Consider the following 23,242-nt stretch of genomic DNA (forward strand, 5'->3'; position numbering starts at 1 on the left):
CATAGCCAGAAACTTTGTTTTTCATTTAGGGGCATATTGAAGCCTTGACAAAGTAAATATCTATTGGTTGGTTTATTATGACTTGCACTTTTCCTTAGAATTCTCATCAAAGAAAAATTGACAAACACAAAAGAACTCTTAATAATATTTCCTAAAATAGTAACCTCTATGTGTGTCCATTTTTTTCTGTAAAGTAGGGAATAATAAGAAAACCTACTTCATATGGTTGTTGAGAGAATTAAGAGAGTTAATCCATTTGAAGGCTAATAATAAGTTCTTAGTTAACTGTTATTATTACAGTAAAGACTTTCTTAACTGATCGCTATTTAATAAATTCACCAAATTAACCAATATTTTCTACTTGCTCCGTAAAAAAACAGTGATTAATACGCAAAGCAAACCATAATGTATGTGGCTAGAAGGCTCCTCTTACATTCATTTGATTATTGTGAAATCTTAGAAACCTTTTTATGCATATTGTGCATGTTGCAATTATGTAATGTAATTAGTAAATAAGTTAATATTGTATGTGAAAATCATGGTGTTGTTCATGTGGAAGTTTTGCTAAATACTTTGGAAATCTTTAAAAAGAGAAAGATGAGCCCCTAAAGGATTGCCACTGTATTAGTCGTGAGCTAACCAGAGAAAACCTTTAGACTAAAAACATCGTAGAAAATATAAATGTATTCTGCTTTTAGATCATATGGAAAAGTTCTTTCACTTCTTACTATGCTTGAAAAAAATCCTGGAAGTGGTAGAGGTTGCCTTTGATTGTAGTTTATGCCAGAAAAAAGATACAGAATTCCAATTTCCCGATCATATGATACTTATGATACATCAAAATCTAATGAATTCATTACATGTTTTAAGAACATAATGTAAATGATATATATGTATAATTTTCCATAATTCTTCAATATAACTGACTTTTCCCATTAGTTAACTAACTACTAATTCCAATTCTCTTGGAAAGAGGGATTATTCTGTGTTATCTGTGAAATCAGAGTAGAGAGCATATGAATGTCTCCTATGTCATTCTTTACCTGTATTCGTGAGTTTGAGTTTTTCTTCTCATGGAAGATGAAAACATCATCTTCTGATGCTCTTCACAAGTGCCCTCGGGTTTGGGAATGTCTAAGTAATTATAAATACTGAAACACATATTGTGCTTTGCCTTTCCAGGCTTCTGCAATGCCATTCATCCTCTCTGTCTCGAAAGCCTTCTTTCCTTACACCTGCTTGGAAAAATGTTTATTTTCTCTTAAGGATTCAACTTTTATCTCCTAATACACAAAATTTCTCTGAAAAATGTAATAGTTTGATCACTGCTTTCTGGATGGCACCATCATATTTAGCACATATGTATGGTTGCATTTATCATAAAATTACAGATTTTACTTACATATTTTTCTCTAAGCCTGGATTAGCCCCAAGAAGGAGGTCCATATTTTAATCACATCTTAATCTCCCATGCTTGGTTCAGTGCCTGGCATGTATTAAACACTCCATAAATGTTTTTTGAATGATTCATGTATTATAACAATTCCAAATATTTTGAAGTTGTGAACCTTGAATATTTGTTTGCACTGCTTATGAAAATTCTGTCATAACTTACTATAATTTTAGATTAAATTAAAAGTTTGTTTGGGTTGCAAATTTTGGGAGAATTTGAAACCATTTTGTATTTGAAGACATTTGGAATCATCAAAATGGTTTTTAAAATGTTCTGTTAGGTAAGTCATGCATAGTGTGAAACTCACTTTCAAAACCTGCTCTGAATCTATCAATTCCCTGCCATTAACTAGGAATGAGGAACCAACTGAGATTTTTATATTTCCCCTGATATTTTGAAAATATTCTTTCATTTCTATCATTATTTCTGCTTAAATTAGAATTTTTTCAGATACTGTATAAGTAAATTATTCCTGTGAAGCATAAATTGAGTATTATCAGAAATAATGTTTGAACATCAAATGGTTAAGTAGTGAGAGATGTCACATGATCTCTTGCAGGCTCCTCTGGAAGGAGATGTTACAGGAATTAGAAGGACCCGTGGTGTCAAAGAAAATGTATCAAAATGGTGATGATGATTGAAGAGCTGTATAGCTATACATTTTTAAACAGGCTATGTTAGAATCTTGTGCAAGTTTGACTTTATGAAATATTTTTTGTAAATATATTGGGTAGCAATTCTATTTGCTTATACTATTGTTTGAATGTTTTTATGCCCCCCAAACTTATATGGTGAAAACCTAATGCCCCTTGTGATGGTATTAGAAGGTATGGCCTTTGAGAGGTGCTTAAGTCATGATGGTAGAGCCCTCGTGAATGGGGTTAGTGCTCTGATAAAAGAGACCCCACAGAGCTCCCTGCCTCTTCCACCATGTAAGGACACAGGGAGAAAGTGCAGGCTTTGGATGAGGAAGAGTGTCCTCACCAGAACATGACCTTACTGGTGTCTTGATCTTGAACTTCCCAGCCTCAAGAACTGTGATAAATAAATTTCTGTTGTTTATAAGCTACACATAAACATTTATTTATGTCTTTATATGAGTTAATTAGTAGGAAGCTGGTCTGCAAAAAGAAATCAAGCTGTAAGGTAATTTGGTAAACCATGATAGTGATTTCAAATGAGAAACAAAGAATTAGTAATCCATGCTGAAATTCCAGCTTCTTATGAGTTGGCATCTTTAATAACTGACTAGAGTATCCTTGAGATTTCTAGGAATGCTTGTCCAGTGATGGTTCCATTTTCCAAAGCCCGGAATAATTCCATTATAATACAAGGAGGTTTTCATTGTCTGATCCTAGAAAGAAAGGATTTATTAAAAATAATTAATCCTATCATCCCTCAACTTTAAAACTTGTAATAGCATGAACATCATGAATTCCATAGAAAAACAAAGAACCTCTCAAAACTTTTAAGGATAAAATTTTTACCTAAGCAAAATCTATAAAAATTATAATTTATATATAATTTTTATTAAGTAAAACTCCTTCACATTCATATCTATAAATTATTTCTCAATTAAGCTAATTATTATTTTTTATTTATTTTATTTATTATTTTTTTGAGGAAGATTGGCCCTGAGCTAACAGCTGTTGCCAATCTTCCTCTTTTCTCTCCCCAAAGCCCCCAGTACATAGTTGTATATCCTAGTTGTAGGTCCTTCTAGTTCTTCTGTGTGGGACACTGCCTCAGCATGGCTTGATGAGCAGCGAGTGGGTCCACGCCCAGGATCCAAACCAGCCAACCCCGGGCCACGGAAGTGGAAGGCGCGATCTTAACGCTATGCCACCAGGCCGGCCTCTATTTTTTTAAAGTTTTAAAAACAAGGATGTAAGGAGAAATTATCAATATGAATTTTTAAAGTATGCTTTTTTTTCTGAGATCCTTAAATTCTTTGTATATGGCATTTAGCTGATTCTCCTGTTACTGATATTAATCAGATAACAAGGAATTATTTGCTCTATTTTTATCATTTGCCAAGATCATAAACTCTTATCATAACTGGAGTAGCTTGTATTATCATTTAGATATCTGATGCCTCCCTTTGGAGACTCCTGTGGGTAACTCTCCATGGTGCCCTCCTTGGAAGAGGCTTAGACTTTTCACCCCTTCAATGCCAGTGGCAGCAATGGAAGTAGCTTTGGTCAATACAACGAGAGAAGATGGGAGGCACGCCGCAGCCAAGAAGGAGCTTCGGGAGCCACTGAGTGCTCGGTACACTGTTTCTCTTTCTCCATATGAGAGAACACCGAGCCCCAGCATACTGCAGACACGCAGTCAATCTACGCCGGGAAAGGGAAAGTCACTGAGGGCATGGGAGTCGTTGGTACCATGGCGAAATTTAGCCTAATCTGAAGGATGACATTAATATTTTAAAAACATATCTTATTCTACAATTGGTTTTGTTTATATTGACTTTACTTATGAAAACAGAGAATGAAGTAAAAGTCATAGGGAGTAAGTGATATTTATAAATAAGTAAAGGGAATGGACTTGTGTTGATTGACTACTATGTCTCATGCAACTCTCACTACAACCCTGACAGATGAGGAGTATTTGATTGATTTTTAGATGAGGACAATAAGGCAGTTTTTAATAAAAATTTCTAGTTGACTCCTAGAGTTGATGTAAATAATAACATAACATGTTACTTAAATATATATAACAGAACTATATTTAATTCTAGCAGATTAAATATCTATAAAACAATTATGAAATCACTAATATTCAAGCTAACATTAATTTAATTTGAAAGATTATATACTTATATACAAAAAAATATATAAATATAGTTAAGCTGAAACTATATCAGAGCCTCAGAAAATAAATATGGTACCTACTGTTACAGCATAACTCTTTCTTTGTTTTTGTTTTTAGTTCAATATGCTTATACTATTGTGTGCAGCATATTATTTTAACTCTTATACCACATTTCTTCATTTAAAGGATTAAAAACTACTTTTTTCCATTTAACATCCTACCATCAGATTATTTTCCATTCAATTGGTACAAGGGAAAAAAATTACATATTAAATTTGTTAGCTTTTTTCCCATGGAACTTGGATAATTAAAACAATACTAATTAAAAACAGAGAGAATGAATCTCAGGACAGGAAACAGATACTTAAAAGTGGTAATCCAAATAGTTCAGGATACATTTATGTTAATTTTTCTATTAACATTGAAAGTAACAAGCAGCACTAATATACAGATTTACAGTAAAAATAAGAGATATATGATATCGTACAGACATGAGTGGTTTCATTGAGATCTAACATATGCAACATAAGGAACCAGTGTTCCACAGGTTGAGAAATCCCTAATTAAGGCTTGAGATGTTAAGTAACCTGTGAGCCGTACAGCTCAAAAGTGGTAGCGTCCAGATTTGAATCCAATTCTGTCTTCTCTTTATGTTACCGCTAAAGAAAAGCTCTAAATATAGCATAATCCTATTTAAGTAAATAGTTCAAAAAAACTTAAAAACTTATGATCTGAAGAGAATGATTGAAAAGTGAAAAGGAAGAAAAGTTTTGGCCAAAATGACAGCAGAATGTCAGAGAAGTATGTAAATATGGAGAATATGAATCATGGATTCTTTGCTGTCAGAAGCAGATGGCAACAGAAATAATATTTTATTGGAATTAGTGACAAACTTTTATATTTGCTTATTTATCTCTCATTTATATTGCTATACTTGCAAAATACTTGGAGATAACTTACAATAAAGATGCAATAAAAGCAAAGAAGACCAACAAAGCCAGGTAAATGGACAATTCATAGGACAGAAGGAAAATAATAATAAAATAAGAACACTAGTTTAATAAATTACTGCACTTCAGCACCAAACATAATTATGAGTTTATAGGCCGCTGAGTTAAAATGGTATTTTATAAATTTCATGGCTCCCATTTCAAAATAAACAAATCTATTTCTCAAAGTATTGTTAGATACCATTGATGATAAGATATAGTATAAACCTAACAGTTTTTTCAGGAAAAAGTAAACTCATTCAATGGTCCTAAAATGTTCTCTACCACAGAGTGTAAAAAAGTAACAATCCTTTCATTCTTCTAAGTTAAATTTAATCTACCTCAAAAATTCACTCTCTGGGTTTATGGGAACTTAGATTTAGTCCGTCTTAGACATGACTTCCATTCTATCATAGTAGTGTAAATGTCACGGGTCTAATGCAATTCAAGCCTTTGAGGAGGAACGTCTGGTTTCTCTGCATGGGCACTAACGCAAGCTCTGCTTGGAGCCACTTATCCCTTCACCTCGGATGACTCTGACACGGGAGACACCATTGTCTGAGGTCCACCCTCTCCAGGTGCATGACATAGTTATTCTCTCTGAACTGCGCCACCTCTGTAGGTACTGTGGGGGAGCTGGCAAAGGTCCTCTTTCTTATGCAACACATAAAACTGATTCCTTTGGAAATTTTTCAAGAAGCTCTTCAAATACCTCTCCATTCTTTCAGCATCCACCAACCACATGGAAACCATTCTCTAAGTCTCCTCCTTCTCTGGATTGATGGTAAATGTTTTCCCACTAAGGCCCCATTACAAACACAGTGGAGCTCGGAGTTGAAAAACTGATTGCTGGCAATGTTCATTTTATTCTTTTTATTCTTAGTAATTTACTTTGTTAGATATACATTGTTTAAAAGGCTATGTCTTAAGAACATTCAAAGTTAGTTTTTGGTGATTTATTGTTATTGTTGATTTATTGTTATTGTTATGTTAGACTTGGTAATATAGGATGTTACTTTTTATTCAATTTAGGTCATTAAGTTTTAATTACCAAAGACAGATAAAACGGAAAAATAAAAAAATATCTTTCTCCAAAATTAGGGAATTAGAATATGGTCTAAAATGTGTTTGTCTTATGCCTTTATTCTCTCTCTCTCCCTCTCTTTTTTCGGTGTGGTAAAATATACATAACATAACGTTTACCATTTTAACCCTTTTTAGGTGTACAGTTCAGTAGTATTAAGCACATTCACATTGTTTGTAACCATAACCATTATCCATCTCCAAAACTTTTTCATCATTCCAAACTGAAACCCTGTACCCATTAAATAATAACTCCTCATTCTGCTCACCCCCCGGCCCCAGGTAACCATTATCCTGCCTTCTGTCTCTATGAATGCAAGATAGAATTTGATGATTCTAGGTACCTCGTGTTAGTGGAATCATACAATATTTGTCCTTTTGTGTCTAGCTCCCTTCACTTGGCATAACGTCGTCAAGCTTCATCCATGTTATAGCATGGGTCGGAGCCTCATTCTCTGTTAACGTATTTTTCTTTGTCTGGATAGCACCACCCTATTTGGCAACAAAGCTGGGAGAGGTATTGGAATGAATGAGCTCAGTGGACAGTAAGTTAGAACATATCTTTTTGTCATGTGAGAGAGACAGAGAGACAGAGGGAGAGGGAGAGGGAGAGAGAGACAGAGAAACAGAGAAAGAGAAAGACAGATTTGGGGAGCTGAAGGGAAAATGCAGGAGCTGATACTACAGCACTTGCATTTTTTCCCTTGCACTGGAAAATTAATTTGAACACTTTTCTGCATTTGTGGTTCACATTAGACACAGAGTTTTTTAGATTTATTGCTTGGTTTGAAAATGGACAAAAACTTTGTAACAGCCTCCCTATCCATCCTCTTCTTCCCAAATCTTATGAGAACCAGCAGGTTTTTCTATTAAAAACCTAGTCATGAGGATCATGCAAGAAGATTTCATTGTTATAAAACAATGCAGCGAGCAGTGAGGACCAAGACCGCCAAGTTAAACACGGAGGGTAAGATCTGTCCGCGTGTTCCCAGACCCTTAAACGTGTATCCAGTGTGAACCGCCTGTGAGTTTCTGATGTCAGTATTTGGCCCACCAGGCATCGTTCTCAGAAGGGCTCAGCCTTTCCAGAAACTGCATTTATATTTCCCAGATGATTATGTCTTTTATCAAAAGCAGCAGTTGAGAAATGGTGAAGCTCAACGTCAGAAAAGCTGTCCAGCTATGACTACTAGTTTCACCTGCAGACAAATGTGAGAAAGGGCAGAGAGCAACGCAGTTGTTGGGTTTGGATTCTCAAGAATAACATTAAGGTCATGTAACCAAAGATGGGAAAAAATCAGTCATCATCAGACAGCAAGTGACTTTTTTCTTCAGGAAACTGAATAGTTTATTTACAAATTTACTTTGTGTTTTTTATCTTTGAACTATATGAGGCAAATGTATCAATAACTGCAGAGTACTCAGGACAAAAATAAAACACACAAATGTGTGCATAATACTATAGCTATAGATATGTCCCTACTTACGTGTCCATAAAAATCTACACGTTCTTTAATAGATGTTTGTGAATCCATCACACACCTTTCTTACATCTATAAACATTATTATAAAACTTATTGGATTTGCAAATATTTTCTCCCATTCCGTAGGTTGTCTTGTCGTTTTATTGATAGTTTCCTTTGCTGTGCAGAAGCTTTTTAGTTTGATGTAGTCCCACTTGTTTATTTTTGCTTTTGTTGCCTTTGCTTTTGGTGTCAAATCCAAAGAATCATTGCCAAGACTGATGTCAAGGAGTTTACCCCTATCCTGTCTTCTAATTGTCTTATGGTTTCAGCTCCTACATTCAAGTCTTTAATCTATTCTGAGTTGATTTTTCAGTATGGCACAGCATAAGACAGTGGTCCTGTTTCATTCTTTTGCATGTGGCTGTCTAGTGTTCCCAACACCATTTATTGAAGAAACTCCTTTTCCCATTGTATATTCTTAGCCCCTTTGTCATAAATTAATTGACCTTATATGTATACACTTATTTCTGGGCTCTCTATTCTGTTCTATTTATCTATGTGTCTGTTTTTATGCTAAAACCATACTGTTTTGATTACTATCACTTTGTAATACAGTTTAAAATCAGGAAGTATGATGCCTTTAACTTTGTTCTTCTTTCTCAAGATTGCTTTGGCTATTTGGGGTCTTTTGTGGTTCATACAAATTTTAGGATTGTTTGTTCTATTTCTGTGAAAAATGCCAATGAAATTTTGATAGGGATTGCATTGAATCTGTAGATTGCTTTGGGTAGTATGGACATTTTAACAATATTAACTCTTCCAATCCATGAGCACAGATATTTTTCCATTTATCTGTGTCTTTTTTAATTTCTTTCATCAATGTCTTATAGTTTTCTTTGTACAGATCTTTCACCTCCTTGGTTAAACTTATTCCTAGGTATTTTATTCTTTTTGATGTAATTGTAAATGATACTGTTTTCTTAATTTCTCTTTCTGATAGTTATTAGTGTATAGAAATGTAACTGATTTTTATATATTGATTTTGTATATTTTGATTTTGTATCCTGCAACTTTACTGAATTTCTTTATTACTCTAACAGTTTTTTGGAGTGTTCAGGGTTTTCTATATATGATATCATGTCATCTGCAAGTAGAGATAGTTCTTCTTCCTTTCCAATTTAAAGGCTTTTTATTTCTCTGCAAATAATGTATCTGACAGGGAGTTAATATCCAAAACATATAAAGAACCACTCAACAGCAAAAAAAAAAAAAAAATCCAATTTAAAAATGGGAAGGGAAACTGAATAGACATTTTTCCAAAGAAGACATCCAAATGACCAACAGCTACATGAAAAGGTGCTCAACGTCACTAACCATCAGAGAAATGCAGATCAAAACCACAATGAGAAATCACCCCACACCTGTTAGAATGGCATCACCAAAAAGCCAAGAAATAGCAAATGCTGGTGAGGATGTGGAGAAAAGGGAACCCTTGGACACTCTTGGTGGGAATGTAAATTGGTGCAACTACTCTGGAAAACAATATGGAGGTTCCTAAAAACAATTAAAAATAGAACTACCATATGATCCAGCAATCCTACCGCTGGGTATATATTCAAAGGAAATGAAAACAAGATATTGAAGAGATATCTGCACTCCATGTTCATCGCAGTATTATTCATAACAGCCAAGATATGGAAACTACCTAAGCGTCCATCAACAGATGATGGATGAAGAAGATGTGGTATGTACATACCACTATCATTCAGCTAAGAGAGAGAAGGAAACCCTGCCATTTGTGATGACATGGATGGACCTTCAGGGCTTTATGCTAAGTGAGATAAGTCAGACAGAGAAAGGCAAATACTGTAAGGTATCACTTATATGTGGAATCTAAAAAAAAACAAAAGTCAAACTGATAGAAATAGAGAGTAGAAAAGTGGTTGCCTGGGGCTGGGGGGTGGGGGAAATAAGAAGAGGTGATTCAAGGGTAAAAGGGTAAAAACTTTCAGCTGAAAGGTGAAAAGTCTGAGGATCTAATGTATAACATGGTAAGTATAGTTGACAACACTGTATCGTCTAATTGAAATTTGCTAAGAGAGTAGAACTTAAATGCTCTCACCAAAAAAAAAAAAAAAAACAAAGAAAAGATAAATATGTGAGGTGATGGGTGTGTTAATTCACTAGATGGGGGGATTTCTTCCACGATGTACACCTGTATCAAATCACTACAATGTACAGTTTCAGTATTTTACCATTTTTTTTAATTTTATTTTTTTGTGTGTGTGTGTGAGGAAGATCAGCCCTGAGCTAACATCCATCGCCAATCCTCCTCTTTTTGCTGAGGAAGATTGTCCCTGGGCTAACATCTGTGCCCATCTTCCTCCACTTTATACGGGATGCCGCCACAGCATGGCCTGACAAGCGGTGGGTCGGTGCACACCCGGGATCCGAACCTGCGAATCCCAGGCTGCCAAAGCAGAGCGCACGCACTTAATCACTATGCCACCAGGCCAGCCCCCAGTATTTTACAATTTTATATGTCAATTTTACCTCAATAAAGCTGAAATAATAAAAAAAAACATATTAGAAATGTAAAGACTACTCGGCTGGCGTAGCTTCCTGCAGCAATTACCAGTCCACGCATAATCCTGACTCTGTAAAGCAGTACCACCAACATTGTGAGTTTTATTGGCTACGTGGGTATCTCATTACACCCTGAGGAAGAGATCAGAAAGTCCTCTTACTGTCGATGTGCGTGCCCTGTTGGTGCTGTTTTGTGAACCCACTTGCCTGTGCTGGGACCTGAGAAATGACTGTGGGTCTCAGAGACCAAACTCCTTTCCCACCCTTTGCTTGGAGCAAACATGTGAATTCTAAACTGCAAGTTGTGCATATCAAGAGATGCCATTTGTGGCCTGGCTTAGCCTTCTCCACGCCAAATCCTGCTATATATACCATCATTTGTCAATCTTTCCCTTATACCCTGTGCCCACCATGGATTTCTAAATCTAGAACAAATGACCAAGTGCCCCAGTAGCTGTAACTGATTTAGCTGCTCTGCCCACTGCCCTGAATCACATCCCTGAACTTTTCACCCTCCTACCACTGATAAATGGACACTAGGCTTTTGTATATAATATATGCAATTTGCGTATGTATGACTTAGGCAGATGCTATATCATTAACTACTATTTTAAACAACATTTGAATTACAATTGGTCTGAAGAAATATTTATATTTTTATACTAAGAGCCATGAAAGTTGTCTAGGGTTTTTCAGTAAAGGAAGAATCACAGAGAGTATATACTCAAGATAAGACATTACAATGTATAATGCACAAAATTAACATTAAAACGTCTTTCACTTTTTTTTTTTTTTTTTGCTGAGGAAGATTTGCCCTGAGCTAATATCTGTGCCAATCTTCTTATATTTTATATGTGGGTCCCTGCCACAGCATGGCTGCCAATGCGTGGTGTAGGTCTGTGCCCCGGAACCAAACCTGGGCCGCAGAAGCAGAGCGCACGGAACTTAACTGCTAGGCCAGGGGGGCTGGCCCCTTCTGTCATTTTTTTTCCGTAGAAAAGAGGAAAATAAGGAAATTACAACTGCTTCCTTTGAATACTTTGAAATACATTATGTTACTAGTCCACAAGTTCCACGCTATATCTTGAGATCTAAAATAAATTCTAAGCTTTGAAAGAAAAAGCTTCACAATAGCTAGCAACTTCCACATTTAAGTGTTGAAAATAAAAAAGAAATAATTACAACTAAGAAAGTACCTCATATAGAGTTAGCTCTTAGTAAGCAAATCTCAAATAAAGTCACGAATTGAAGGGCATTTTAATCTGATAGAAAAAATAGGTAAGTCTGAGAATCTAGAATTATTTTTCTGTGGGTAGAGCGTATATGGTCAACTATTCCCACAAAACATTGAGGGCTGATATGTATGTATACTCACACAGAGAAATAAAAAAAAGACATAAGAAGGATTATCAAAAGTGCTAACAGAATAGCACCAAAAATCACAAATTATCTCAATATAACTAAGGACTTAGGTCTAGTCTTAAACAAGACAGTAAAGAAAATTCAGGTAAGTCAAGGAAACACTGTTAGATGAACCTATTATTCCATCTCACATGCCTATTTCTCTTTCCTTACAGCCTCCTTTAGAGAACTTCTCACAATGTTACATATACACTTATCTGTGTCTTTGCTTCTGTAATTTTTGTATCTCCCGTTAGAGAGATCCAGAAGATCCATGAAAGCAGGGACTATTTCATTTATGTTTACCCCTGATTACTTAGCCAGACACAGAGTAGTGCTCAATAAATATTAAGTTGTATGAATTTTTCTTTTTTTTTTAACATTTCAGAAGATAATGAGTCTGGACATATGTCTGTAAACAACAGAGGAGGAGACAAACAGAAGGAGAATTTCAAATAATAAGGCAATATTCTCAAAGAGACATGCAAAAGACAAAAACAAAAACAAAAAAAGCTTCAATTCACCGTTTAATAGCTATAGATACAGGTCAAGGGATTAATAATTAATATTTCTTTTCATAATAATCCTAATGGGAAGAATAAGCAAATCTGAATTTTATGATAAAAAGACCAACCAGTAGCTGGGGTAAAGGAAAAGAAAATTTTCACTTCTCAATAATATATTCCAATTCAGTCATGAAGACTAGCTTCAGGCATCAGGTCAATTAATACAATAATTTGGTACATAGACACTTAGGCGTAACAAGTGAAATTTAATTTAGTGGTCTCCTGTTAACCACTGAGGGTCCAGAAGAGAGCAACAAAATAACTTAAAAAAAGAATATAGGATTTATGAGAGGAACTGAAGGAGCTAAGGAAATATGGCCCAGAGAAGAGAAGACTAAAGTGACGTTTAATTTCACTTGAAGGATAGAGTAGCGGCATGAGGGCAGGGCCAAAGAACTGGCGTGGATGCTGGTTTAAACGTGAGCCAATAATCAAAAATACACATGCAGCTGGGGCATTTGGACATTTACATTTACTCAAAATTGTTTTTTTCCCCATAGATTTATGTGGTTTTGACTCCAGCCTTTCAAAGAAATAACTTACATAGGCTATAACATAAGTGACTCAGAACTTCTTGTTTTGCTTTCTTTGTGACTATTTTTGTGGAGTTAGTTCTTGTTGTTTTTTTAGTTGTGCTTTTTCAGCACAATTTGGAAATATAGAGTAAATTGTGTCCATTCTGTCTCTTCTTGAAAGTAATAAGTCAATGTTTTTAGGTTAATTCAAGATACTTACTAAATATAAAGACTAATTAAAATAAACCTAAACGACCATAACAAATACCATTAGTCATTTAATATGTCCACTAAAATCTAAACTACCAGACTCTGCCCACTGGACCCCTTTTCCAAAATTCATGAAACCATTTAACCCATGAAAATTATAGTTCTCGACCATAGTTGAGTCCATTATTTGGACCTTTATTTCTGCAACTTATTGAATATCTAAATTGAAAATTTCTAAATACAGTTTGAAAATTAATATAGAGTGATATTTAAGATATTTTGAAATGTAATTTCATTCTAATTTTTGTAGTGTTTTTATTTCCTTCAGTTCTTTTCATGTTAAAATGGGTTTCTACAGATTCACAATTCTACTCTGATTCATAATTCTTTCATTATTTCATTCCAAATTATTATATTAACCAAAACCAAAAATTTCCTATTCTGAGAATAATTTTGAGTGAAATATATAGATGGCAACTATTATGATATAGATTTTTGGTTCAAACTATTAAAAGTATTCAAATATTTTAGGATATGAAAGTAAAATGTGATAAAAGCATTACAAAGGCATTTACTTATCAAATTACCTTTTTCCAGTTCTATATTCAAGTTAACATTAAGTTTTTATTAAGTTTCCTGATGTGTTCAATGCTATTCTGTTTTGTATGGTCTGTATTTGCAAATTCCTTAAAATATGCTTTAAAAAGAGAGAAGACACATGTATAAAACATTTAGCAAATAATAGTTCTGTATATAACCAAGTACGTAACCGTAAGTTACAGACCATAAGTGTGCGCTGAGAAAGGATTAGCTGTGGGAGCTAGGGGCAATCCAGGAATGCTTAATAGAGTGTGGTGGGTGTCGTGACTTGAAGGAAGACTAGGATCTGAATTTGGTTAAGACGCGTGAAGGAAAACACAAAGAACAAAGCCAAAATCGAATTTGTGCTGGAAAAGTAAGAAAACTAAATGGAATGAATGGACAGAAAGGAAAAGCCTTGGGAGGGAAAATTAAGCACAAATAGCTGAACGTTTGTTTGAGGAGTTCCAACTTCTCAGAATAGTGAAGGGGTCTGGCTAGAGATAGGAAGGAACGGCAGGAAAGCCAGGTGCAGGCCTGCCTGGGCTATATTGCCAAACTGAATAAAATAAACAAACACAGACACCAAACAGTGTTCATCAGAAAAGTTAGCTTAGGAGGCAAATAAAGAATATATTGAAAATCCAGAATTTTTTTTGGTTGTTGTTAGCAATACGGAGAAATGATTATTTCCTCCCAAATTTCTACCTTTTACTTAATTATCCATGACAGTGCTAAGGGGCTACCTCACGTCTCCTGATTCCAGCCCTCCAACCAGTCCTGGTGGAATGGCTCCCTATCTCCTCATCACTACCTTTATTCTCTGAAGACTCTTAACCTAAAAGCTACAGTTTTCTGGGCCTGGTTGTTCAATCAGGGTTATGTATGTGCATAATCTCACAGACGTCAGGAACCACTTGTGTGTCGGGGCAGGCTCACGTCCCACGGAAAGGCAACCGTGTGCGTTTCTTCCCAACTGCACTCAGGGTGACATCGCGTTGGGAGCTTGAAATTGACTATGATGCGAATATTTGCGCCATGAAAATTAGCAAATGCTACAAATCAAGGATTTTTGTTTTGTTGGGGGTGGTTAGTTTGTTAAACATTGATTAACACACCATCGTGTACAATGACATTTTTCCATACACTTTCCAATTGGTGTTTAGTTTCAGTTTTATGAATCAATGAGAAAAACATCTCTAGCGTGTCTGGGCTGTGTAAGGATGCTGGGCTAGAAAGTGCGAACACGAAAGCTCACGATGTCTTCTTGGTGCAGGCGTAACCTCTACAGACTATGAAATCCAATGTGCCCACTCTCACAGGATTCTTTTAAAAAGCCTGGGTGTTCCGATATGCCGTGATGTATACACTACAGGAAGAAAGGAGGTCAAGGGTGAGTTCCATGACAACTCCTTGGCTCTCAGGGGACCAATCATCAAATGTTAGGTAATGGGACATTTGTAACAGGAACTCCTGTGGCAGAAGAACTTGCACAGCTGGCAGATAATCTAGGTTTTAGGACTTGAGACATGAACAACATGCTTCAGGTACAACTCTGTGAATTGCTCTTCATAAACGGTTCCTGCAACAACTTGAATAAATCTGGGAGTCTAATATATCCAGCTGGAAGTTCCAGGAATCAGATTCTAAATCCACGATGACAATGTGTCTGAGAGCCGGGAATCACTAAAGAAACCATAGCTGAAAGAAGGGCCTTGAGCCCCCAGATTTTCCAGCGATTTCCCCATCGTAGATTTGGGATGACATCAACAAGGTTATGGCACCTTCATTCTGGGCCATTACAGCAGTGAAAGCATCTATGGGTAACGTGTATATCATTCATTCATTCTTCATAATTATTGAGTTCCCGTTATATGACAGGTGCTGTGCTCATCAATATCTCTCCCTTATTGAAATTACAGGCTAGTAGTGAAACTGACAGCAAGCACTTACAAATCAGTTCAGGTGAAGGTGTTTCAGACAAGAGGGAGAATGGCCTTTCAGAGAATTGGAGGAAAGTCAGTAGGGTAGGAGATTGTGGTAGGGGCAAAGTTCTTACCAAGTCACACACAAATTTTTAAAAACAAATTTGGATTTCTTTAAGAGAAATTGGAAAGTATTAAAATATTTTTATTTATAGGATTAAAAAGGATCAAATTTTATTCTTGGAAAAACTAGAATTTAAAAAGAAAAATACTATATATGTCAACAATAGACAGTTTTAATTTTTTACTAAATTATAATCTTTGAAGCAATGCAAATCTATAATGGGAGCTAAATCAGTGCTCACTGACTGAAAAGAATATGAATAAACTCATAAGAACTAGCTTATGAAGAACACAGAATTAGGAATTTATCAAGGCAAGAGCAAAGTGTCGCTCTGCCAAAGATTGCATCATCGCAGATGGTTATGGGAGGTAGTGTTTTGATGTGGGAATTCAGCCCACTCTCAGTTTCACTGTTCTTCTCTTAACAGAAACAAATATTTGGAAAGTTTTTCTGACACACTCGTCCTTACTAAATGGGTCAGTGTCCCCAACCTACCCCATGCACCTACAATGCAGAGGAGAAATAAATGTTGGGTTAAAGTCATACACATGTCGTGTAGCACTTACCCATGCTTTCCAACATCCAGAGCTTAAGATGGAGCTGTTTGAAAAACCTTTACCCTTTCTTCTATTTATTTGAGGATTCCACTGGAGTATTTTTTTTAAATGAAATGCCCTACTTAAGATCTCCACCTGTTATTTTTACTTTCTATTGATGATTGGTGTCTCATACCGCATTAATCTACCGTGTCAGCCAGAAAAACAAAGAGGCTGATACTTCAAAAGGTCGTGTATTGTCTTAGATCATTATGTTATGTTCTTTTTTAATTTTCTACTTATATTGGAGACTATGTTTCTATGTGTTGGCTATGCCACAATCTTCAGTTACCCCTTTTTATGTTCCTAAATATGGTTAAAGATATACAGAAATGAAATCTTTAAAGCGTTCCACTACACAGATAGTGATGATGGTGATGGTGATAACAGTGATGATGATTCTGGCAGTCAATTTTTCAAAATGCCAAAAATTTGGATTAATCTCATAGCAGTGTGAAAATCACCACAGTCACTAATTTTTTGACATATATGTTACAAAATAAAAATAGTTTTATCCTCATTTGCCAACTTCGTTCTATAGCCCTCATAGAAAGCACCATAAAATTACAAAGAATTTGTTGTATCTGGAATTGGGCAAACCCAAGTCGTCTTGCTGACAGTTATACTAACTACTGTTACTTGAAGAAGTTCCTCAACCTCCCCAGTCCTTGGTTTGCTCTTCCATAAAAGAAGAAAAGCAATAATTGAAATGGGTTAAACGATACGGCGCATATAAACGGCTTAGCACACAGTAGGTACTTATGCATATTCTTCCCTCTAAATTTGGGGGAAAAAAATGGAGTTACTACAACTTCATTTTACATGTTTCTTAGAAGACAGTATTAAGCTATAAAGAATTAAGCAATATATTTTTCAGTAGAAATATTTTCTTTAACATGCATTTATTATAATTACTTCATTTTCATTAATATGCCTACTCTCTGAGAAAGTTATCACTAATTTAATATAGTTGACCATAGGAAAGAATGATCCTATATATTTTGTGGCAACATATAGTGTTATACCTTGAAATTTTTCCATTCCTTTTGTTTTTGTTCTTGCAAATATTCATTTTTGACATCCTCCTAACAAGAAAATATAAGATTAGATTGATTTAATGAGTCAATATTCTTTTTCAATTATTTAGTATTCTGCACTATGATTCAAACCACTAAATTTATAATCAAAGCAAATCTTGAACATGTATAACTGTGGACAGCTGGAAAATACCAGTGGAGGAGTTGAATAGGCACATGATAAAAAGAGTTGGAATAATTTATTTGAACAATGCATCAGAAATGAAGACAGAGACAGATCTTCAAAGACAAACAGGGTCTTAAAATAAAATTCTATTAGTAGATTATAATGAATAATTATCAAATATATACATAATTGAATTATACAGTATTTATATAAAGCAAGACACACACACAGGCAGAGTCCTTCCAGATATTCTTGTATCTTAATAACACTTCTATTTTATAAAATAGAGAACCGAGAAACTGAAGGGCAAAATTAGAGCTGTTCCTCCTATTTAAAATAAAAATATGGTTAACACAATCTCTATAGTGCTAAGTAAAACTAAGATTATTATTCCATTTCTTCTGTGTATATCACATTTTTGTGTGTGTGTATGAGGAAGATTGGCCCTGAGCTAGCATCTACGCCAGTCTTCCTCTATTTTGTGTGTGGGATGCCACTACAGTATGGCTTGATGAGTGGTACGTAGGTCTGCGCCTGGAATCCGAACCCGTGAACTCCAAACTGCCGAAGCAGAGCGTGCGAACTTAACCACTACACCACCATGCCAACCCCTCTTTTTCATCTTTATTGCTTTTAAAGTCAAATTGTGAACATAATGATTGAATATAAGACTGCATATATGTTGAATAAATTTTACATAAAAATCAAAAACCAACAACTATCTTACTAATAGTCTCCTACAGAGCTTTTATTTACCAATTGTAAAAGGACCTTTTTACATTTTAGAAGGACATGATTACACATCTATTACATTTTAGGTATTTCAGAAGGACACAAACACATTAGAAAGAGATTTCTTAAGCAGAAAAAAGAGTGCACCACTTATTCCAACTCTTCATATAGGTATCTATAATAGTAATTTATGGCCTATGTACAATCAAAATAATTCAAATGATAATGAATTTGGTTTCATACAATATCACGTATAATAAGGATATTAAAGACATATAATGTACAACAGCTTATTTCTCTTCTGGAATATGGTCTTTCATATAAAATAGTAAATTTCCAGTGGTTCAACATAATGGAAAATAGGTTGTCATAGTTAATAAAAATAATCGAGTAAATTAATAGAGAGTATGTCATGGGTTATTCATTTTTACCAAACATAAAAGAACTCAAACTACACTAAACATAATTCAAACCTTGGTAATTCAGCAGGTAAGATACGTAAGTATCTTACCTTGTTCTTTATTTATGTTTTTACTTTAGTATTCAGAAAATATCAGTTTACAATGATTCCCAGGTGATAAATGCCGTATAAAACTACTTTTGTTTTTCTTTGACTTTTTTTTTTTGGAGATTTGTGATAATTCTGCCATCTCTTTTGAAATCATGACTGTAATGACTCCCAGTGTGAAGCCAACCTTAGGATAAATTATGGTGGCTATGGCATTCCTGACACTTCTATCCCTCATGCAAGAATAATCTGTTGGATAACTTCGCATTGTAGAATAACTAATGACCCCATTCTCTTTTTGGCAGTCTAAATGAGACATCTTTCAATGAAAACAAAAAACAGATGTTCAACATTAGCAGACGTCCAGGGTGACACACCAAACATACGCAGGGAGTGGAAACCCTAGATCCTCTCATATGCGTAAGAAATGCTAGGCAGTGAGTGTAAGATTTCCTAGTAGCATCATCTGGTTTTGTAAGAGCAGAATTTTCTTCATGTATTAGATAATGATATCCTCCCACAGTCCAATCTCTACACTGCTGGCAGAACCATTCTTTCAAAAATAACAGTAATGATCCATTAGATTTTTTAAACCATAATTAATTTTATCATTTTCATACTATATAAAAGAACAAAAGACTATAACATGCAAAGATAATTTTTCTGCACTAGCAAAATAAATTCTTTTTTATTTTTTTTTGTGTGTGTGGAAGATCAGCCCTGAGCTAATATCCATGCTAATCCTCCTCTTTTTGCTGAGGAAGACCAGCTCTGAGCTAACATCTATTGCCAATCCTCCTCCTTTTTTTTTCCCCAAAGCCCCAGTACATAGTTGTATGTCATAGCCGCACATCCTTCTAGTTGCTGTATGTGGGACATGGCCTCAGCGTGGCCTGAGAAATTGTGCGTCGGTGCGCACCTGGGATCCAACCCCGGCCCCCAGTAGCGGAGCGCGGGCACTTAACCGCTAAGCCATGGAGCCGGCCCCAAAAATTAATTCTTAAATTGACCTCTTTCCTCCAAAAATTGCAAATGGCTTCCTCCGTTACTCATGTTTAGACTACTCAAATATCATCGTCTCAGTGTGGACTTCCCTGGTTCAATTCAAGTGGAATATCTGACCCCATACACTTAAGTTTTTCTCCCCACTAGAAGCTTTCTGAAGGCAGTGAGTCACTTCACTTGTTTACCATTCTATTTCTGGCGTCTAGAAGAGAGGAGATGGGAGGGGATCAATAAATATTTGTTGACTAACTGGAAGAGGAAAGAAATCAAGTCATTTTGTTTGTTAGCTTTCCTTCCTTCTTCCTTCCCTTCTTTCCTTCCTCCTTTCCTTCTTCCTTCCTCCTTCCTTCCTTCCTGTTATTGAGGCTGAAGAGAGGTCATCATTACCCAGTCAGTGCCATAGTACTTTGAATTTGATAGATAAGCAATAAACATCGTTCAACTGAATTAATGCTCCACCCTAACTAATCTCTTTATAAGTGATATTTTAGCCAACATTATTTTTTAATTGAAGTATAAATTGCATACAATAAAATGTACTTTTCTTATATTTTCTGTTTGATGAGCTTTGACAATTGTATACATGTGTGTTACCATCACCCAAAACAAGATAAAGAACCTCTCTCACCCTGGAAAGTTCCCTCATAAGTTTTTCAGCCAAACCCCTTTTCACAGAGGCTGTCACTTTCTGACTTCCGCCACTATAGTTATTTTTGACTATTTTACTAAATGAAATCACACAATATGTGCTTTTTGTTTCCAGTTTTGTTCACTTTGCATAATATCTGTAAGGTTCTTTATGTTGTTATGTGTATCATTTATGCTGTCATGTGTTACTTTTTATTGCTGAGTATTCCATTGTATTAATGAACCACATGTTGTTGATTCATTTTCTTCTTGATGGATATTTGTGTTTTTCAATTTTTTTATTATGAAGACTTAGACTGCTATGAACATTCTTGTAAAAATATTTTTGTACTCATTTCTTTTTGACCTTGATGTTAGATACTGAAAATGCTGAATCATAGGGTAGATGCATGCCTAACTTGATAGGAAATGGTCCAAGATTTCTCTAAGCTGGTTGTATAATTTTAGACTAACATCAGCAATATATAGTAGTTCCAACTGCTCCTCATCTGCCACATGCCAACCTATGACATCAAAGTCAAAGATGTCCTCCTATGTTTTCTTCTAGAAGATTTATTGTTCTGCGTTTTATGTTTGTTTGATCTGCCTTGAATTATTATTATTATTTTTTGTTTTTTATAGATAGGGGCTGAGATTCATTTTTTCCATAGAAATATTCAATTATACTTTTGTCTCTTTTAAATCTTAGCCATTCTACTGCATATGATATTGTATCTTATTGTGGCTTTAAATTGGATTTCTCTAATGATTAAAAACATTGAACACTTTTTCATGTGCTTATTGGTCATTCTCATATCTTCTTTTGTGAAGTGTCTGTTCAAATTTTTTGCCCATTTTATAATTGGGTATTTAATTTTATTTCTGTTGATAGAGGAGTAATTTGCATATTCTGTAAATGCATCCTTATTCAGATTTATATGCTGTGCTTATTTTTCCCAGTCTGTGGATTTCCTATTGATTTGACTAATCATTTCTTTTGACGAACAGATATTGATAATATTGATGAAGACCAGTTTATCATTTTAGAAAAATTGTTATCAGTGATTTTTGTGCTCTAAGAAATATTTGTCCACACCAAGGTCATAAATGTATTCTCCTTTGTTTTATTCTAGAAGGTTATGGTTCTAGGATTTATGTTTGAGTGTTTGATCTGTCTTGAATTCTTCTTTTGTATAGAGTGAAGTTAGAGGTTGAAGTTCATTATTCCATAGAAGCACTCTATGATCACAGCTGGGAGAGTTCTCCATTCTTAAGGACCCACAAAATTAGATTGGTCCCACTTGGATGATCTCCCCATCAGAAAGTCCATAACCTTAGTTACACCTGCAAAGTCCTTTTCTTGTGGAAGATAACATATCTGTAGGTCCTAGGAAGTAGTACGTGGACATTTTGGAGTGTTATTATTTTGCCTACCACGTTTATCTTTTAGACTTTTCCTATTCTATTGTGTTTTTTCCTATCCATTTTTGAAATTTAATTTTTCATAGGTGATTTTTCAACATGGTTAAAAAATAAATGAGGTAATAATGAAATATCTCCCTTCTGTCTTTCAACCCCATTCTGTTCCATTCCGGTATCTCCTAGGTAATTACTATTCTTATTTAATTTCTAGAATTTATTTTTAGAATTTCTTTATGCATATATACAGGCAATTACAGATTCTTATTTTCAACTTTTTTACACTAAACATTGCATATTAAACATGCACTGCTTTGTTTCTTGCCTTTTTACTTAACAATAATATCTAGGAGATCTTTCCATATCAGTACATTAGGAAATACCTCATGTTTTTTTTTAGTTCCTTAGTCTCCCTTGAATGGACTTACCACTGTTTCTTTAACCAGACTCCATTGATGAACATCTGAGCAGTCAAAATCTTCCACCCTTACAAACAATGTTGCATTGAAAAACCTTTAATATACATCATTTCATGTTTGTTCCAGTGAGGGTGATAAATTCCCCAAAGTGGAAATTCTGGGTCAGCAGATATGTACCTTTTTAATCTTGATAGATATTGCCAAATTGCCTTCCGTAGATTATAAGAACTGATGTCTTGTTACATCAAATTTACATATTTTTCTACTCATTCTACAAAAGATTAGAAACTTAGCACATTTATATACTTTCCACTTCCCCTTTGCCACTCTTCACAAATTTTTGTCATATTATTATTAGTTCTTCTACTGGTTAATTTCTTAAATTTATATTATATATCTATTAGCTCTTCTATTGGTTAATTTCTTAAATTTATATTATATACCTACCAAAACTTCTGGGTTTTTTTTTCTTTTAAACAATCCAACCCATCAACCCCAAATGCTTGAGTATTTCCTACAAACGAGGACATTTCCCTGCATACTCACGGTACAACCATCAAGATCAGGAAACTTTGACTCTCCCACTTTAATGTTACTTTCTTCTCTTTGTAATTAGGACATACGTTATGGGAAGTTACTTTGAAGTTATGGAAATACCCCATTCTTCTTCAAATTTTCAATTCATTCATTCATTTATTTATATGAGTTTGGAATCATAGTTTTCAATTTTATTCAAAGAGTTATAATCACTATCCGCATTGCTTATTTTGGTGCTTAATTTTTTACAGAGTTGACTAGTAAGAAAACTTTCGGCTGTCTTCTGTGCCCTGTCGACATATACCAACATTCCTTGAGTACTGGCTTACTCTTTGGAACATCAAAATACTTCAAGTTCATATTCTAATTTCCTTTCTTCAAGAAGCCCTGGTTGTAGAGAATGTTATTCACAACCCAGGAAGTGGCTGCTAGATGTGCACATTGCTGTGGAGCGTCACTGCTCCCAAGCCCTCTCAGTCCAT

The 23,242-nt window shown here is 34.9% G+C and overlaps 1 protein-coding gene across 4 annotated transcripts in view; it reads right to left on the reverse strand.

Moving 5' to 3' along the window:
* Positions 1-2,524: 2,524 nt before the first annotated feature.
* CNBD1 (cyclic nucleotide binding domain containing 1) overlaps positions 2,525-23,242 on the reverse strand; it is a 301,600-nt gene continuing 280,882 nt past the window's right edge. For 3 of the 4 annotated variants that reach the window (XM_087420362.1, XM_087420360.1, XM_087420361.1), the window contains exons 9-10: positions 17,336-17,395; positions 2,525-2,807 (exon numbers count right to left, since the gene is read on the reverse strand). In XM_087420362.1, the coding sequence (XP_087276488.1) occupies positions 2,691-2,807; positions 17,336-17,395 (177 nt within the window). In that variant the 3' untranslated portion in view covers positions 2,525-2,690. The remainder of the gene's footprint in view (positions 2,808-17,335; positions 17,396-23,242) is intronic. The other variant, XM_087420363.1, reaches the window with a different exon arrangement.

This window comes from Ceratotherium simum, chromosome 31 (assembly GCF_057802395.1).
Source record: "Ceratotherium simum simum isolate JZ-2026a chromosome 31, ASM5780239v1, whole genome shotgun sequence".
Taxonomy (NCBI): domain Eukaryota; kingdom Metazoa; phylum Chordata; class Mammalia; order Perissodactyla; family Rhinocerotidae; genus Ceratotherium; species Ceratotherium simum.